The sequence below is a fragment of the Amphiura filiformis genome, chromosome 18, assembly GCF_039555335.1.
Source record: "Amphiura filiformis chromosome 18, Afil_fr2py, whole genome shotgun sequence".
Classification (NCBI taxonomy): domain Eukaryota; kingdom Metazoa; phylum Echinodermata; class Ophiuroidea; order Amphilepidida; family Amphiuridae; genus Amphiura; species Amphiura filiformis.
Window position 1 is genome coordinate 9664649 of NC_092645.1, and position 4090 is coordinate 9668738.

The 4090-nt window shown below is 38.1% G+C and overlaps 1 protein-coding gene across 1 annotated transcript; it reads left to right on the top strand.

Moving 5' to 3' along the window:
• Positions 1 to 2068: 2068 nt before the first annotated feature.
• LOC140139361 (G-protein coupled receptor 161-like) lies at positions 2069 to 3690 on the top strand. The gene has a single exon (XM_072161134.1). The coding sequence runs from the start codon at positions 2190 to 2192 to the stop codon at positions 3339 to 3341; it is 1152 nt and encodes a 383-aa protein (XP_072017235.1). The 5' UTR covers positions 2069 to 2189; the 3' UTR covers positions 3342 to 3690.
• Positions 3691 to 4090: the final 400 nt, after the last annotated feature.

Consider the following 4090-nt stretch of genomic DNA (forward strand, 5'->3'; position numbering starts at 1 on the left):
CAATCAAAAACATTGAACACTTGCTGCAAAACATATTCTTAGTTGGAACAATGTTGCCAAAATAATATATGTCTACAATAACATTTTCACATGTTTTTAATTTTGTTGTAGCGTGTTTCATTATGAAACGTTCTACAAACGTATAACCTTTAATACGCCAATATACCGTAGTGCTTACCCAACATTTAGGCCAAAATGTTATTAAAACGAATTAACCAATTTAACCAACACTGCTTAGGCCTAATATTTAAAAAAAAAACCTGATTCTGTGTTTGTTTGGTAGGCCTATAACTTCATACCATCTATTGGACCCTACTGTCGTAGGCCTACTTTGGGGAGGGGGTCCAGGTCCGTTATTACTGGAAGCACCCTGGCAATATTTGGTTTGTACATGTTGTATTTAATATATTACTTATTAGAAGTGACCACTTTTTTTGCGCTCAGCAAACATTGTTTTCTTTATTTGTTGGCCCTAGTTATCGCCGGTGCGCAAAAATAGCATTGACACGCACAGCACGCATAGTTCTCTCGCGATGTCTGCAACGCATAACGCAAAACACGACGCTGGCGTCATGCATAAAAACAGGCGCAATAGTCAAGTCGAATCGGCTGACGACGGTAAAACCTTAAGCTTACTGCCGCCGTTGTGTCCAGACCAAGTGTATACTTGCTACGAGTTATGACCTACACATAAATGTAATCACTATTGAGTATGCTGTCTATTTCTTCATCAAATCCGCTTTCTTTTAGCCATTCATTCACACACTGTTAAGCCATTTTGTTATACAAGTTCAACAAACATCGGCCGATTTTCGGCGCTTCTGATTGGCTGACAGTTCACTCCAAGAAAGAGTGAGATTTTGCGCCACTTTTGAGCGAGTGAGGCTCACACGAAATCGCGAGTGAAATTATGTGTACTGTTTTCACTCTTTTAGAGCTAAAACCCACTCTTTTAGAGCTAACTTAAATTCACTCTGAAATTCAGAGTGGTTTTTCACTCTTTTACATAGAGAAACTCAAGTGTCTTTTTTCTTATATGGAATAAATGGCCTTTTATTTGGAATTTCTTTACAACCACCCATATTACAACCAATCTATTCTCTAAAAATATAGGTCTACTGATATCTGAACATTATAGGCCAAAAAAAAAATTGTTTGTTTGTCCGACCGTCCGACCGACCGTGTACCCTGGTCCCGACCGTGTCTTTTTTTTTTTTTTTTTTTTTTGATTTTTGATATTTTTTTGGCATCGATGGGACATCTTATAAAACAGTGGTTAGTATAAATTTAAAGAAAGAAAATGTAAAGAAAATAAACAGTATAACATGCAGAACCATCTCAAGAGTTAAACCAGTAAAGTGCTGTGTGTTTTGACTTATTTACCAGTCTTCAAATTGTCAGTTTCAAGTGCAATATCTGTAAAAAAAAAAAATCCGACCTACCGACCCAACTGTTTCATAAGCCTCTATGGACAAACAAACAATTTTTTTTTGGCCTTAGATTGTGTAACTCTATCAGAGATCAGAAGATTTCTTATTTGAAAAATTACAAATTTCGTTAAATAGAAAAGGAGTAATAAAACCAAAATCTAATGACCTGATACATCCTCATTATTACATTCATCATTAGTAACATTGTTACACGAATCATCATTTCTATTATTTGGATTGCCAAATTTTTGAGCCAGAGTAATTCCAAGAATTGATAATAAAGAATGAGTTGAATTCATTAGCAATATCTTTATTATATATTGTAAGCCCATCAGTTTGAACAGCTCTTATAATTTGCATTATTTCCGCCAAGTGAAACTTGACTTTACATTTATAAAAGCACTACAATCTGATAGAGCAAAAGTTTGATCAACACTCATGAAAGAAACAATATTTTACTACAATTAATCTGAATTTTAAGTGTTTTTCTGTCAAAGAATCAAAATGCACTTTTTAGGTTAAATGTACAACTGTTTACATGGTGACAAAATACAGTAAATGTTATAATAATAGAGTTGCGATTTTACAGGAACCGTTTTTAAATACGATGGCAACCAATTCAATTTATCCATGGGAGACTTATTTTGGAACCTGAACTACATCGGAGCAAAATTTAGTAGATTTTGAATTTGCCATGTATGCCTCTTTGAGAACAGTAACTCCACAGTTTTTCACAGTTTGTGTTACCCTATTGACATCATGTTTATTAACGTACCCAACGATTCATCGTCCAATTTGACCACTCTGTCAGAAGACAATTCCAGCTTATCTCTGTCTACTTTACTTCATGTGATCACTTTATCTGGGATCATTCTAACATCATTGATTGGTAACATTTTAGTTTTGATCATGTTTTCCCGACAATCGGATTTGTTACACGGGTTGTTATCGTACGCCAATCGGTTCATCTTGCAACTGACAGTGTGTAATTTGTGCAAGACTGTTTTCTTGATGATATCGACGGTTGTAGCAACAATTTATGAGGAATGGGTGTTCTCCGTGGATGAGTGCGTCTGTACAGGATTCCTGATGGTTTTCTTCTTCGCCGCCTCGATTTTCACTCATGGTATGATCACGGTGGACCGATATGTTGCCATTATAACACCGTTAAGTTATTATCAGCTTATTACAGGTAAACGAAACAAAATGATGTTGATTTCTGTCTGGTGTATTGCGGCAGTACTCGCGCTACCGACGCTGATTGCGCAGGATTCCATCGATTACCACAAATATCGATATTCGTGTACGATCGGATCGCGGTCAAATCGTATTTTTACGTATATCTATCACACATTGGTTATTCTTGTTGGATTTCTTGTACCATTTTTGGGGATGTCATTTGCCTATTACCGAATCTACACTGCAGCTCGAGATCTTGTGGCTAGGGATCGTCATAGATGGGTGGTGGCGCCTCAAGAGCATGTACAAGATTCAGTCACATTGGATCATATCTCAAGTAGACCGCGTAGCAGTACCAACTTTGGACATTACTTGCCGTCATGGAGATTGCTTTTGCCAGAACTAAGTATTGGATTGCGTAAAGTCCTTCGCAGTCATGTTGGTGATGAATTGCGAACCGCTACAAATGGACTTCTGATATTATTCGCATTTTTGGTGATGTGGTTGCCGTTTTTTGCTGTTATTGCAATAGGATCAGCACAAGATGGTGACCAACATGTGTCACCAACTTACTTGGAATGGGTGTCACTCTGGCTGGCCTACAGTAGTTGCGCAATAAACCCCTTTCTCTATGTATTCCGTAGTGCATCCATGAGGGCTCACGCCTTTGCACCATGTTGTAGAGGCGCAAAGGCAGGGAAGAAAAGGCTTTCAATGAAGTGTGGACTGTGACTTATGGAAGAAGAAGAGCCAGTACTCTCAGAAGACATTCGATGATGCCACCGCCGCCATCTTGTGTGTCCCCAGACCATGTGGGATGAAGGACGCATATTTCATATATTTAGCCAGTTATTTTGTGTGGACACATGCCCATGTTGACATGTTCTACATTTGTGCCACTAATTTGCACTAACCTAACATGTTGGTGACCCGCTGACAAAACCAGGAACACCCAAGCGGAAATTCAATATCCCAAAATTGCTCAACAACAGTGGCGTACTGTGGCCGCTCCTACCCCAGGGGGCTGAAGAAAATTCAATTTTGCCGCCCATTCCTCAACAGCCCGAAAAGGTTGACCCAATTTTTTGGAAAAATGAAGAGCAAAAAAAAAAAGGATTATAGGCGCTAAGCGCCCTAAAAGCAACACATTGTGATTTTTTATACTTTAAAAAAATTTTACGCCGCTTTTTCTTTACTAATTTTGTTGTCGCCCTTCTTCTTTCGCCACCCTCTTTTTTCTGCCCCTTCGTTTTAGCTGCCCCTGCTTTTTACCCGGGGCTCGCACCCCAAAATACTGCCGCATGAACAAGGTATCAAAAGTGTATCAAAAGTGTATCAAATGGCAATTTGATACTATACAGTAAGGCTGTATTGAAAATGTATCAACTGAAATTCCTGAGTATCAAATACCACGAAAATGTTCAAAAGTAATGTATCAAATCAAACTTGTGGTGTATCAAAAGTGTATCAAATTGGACATA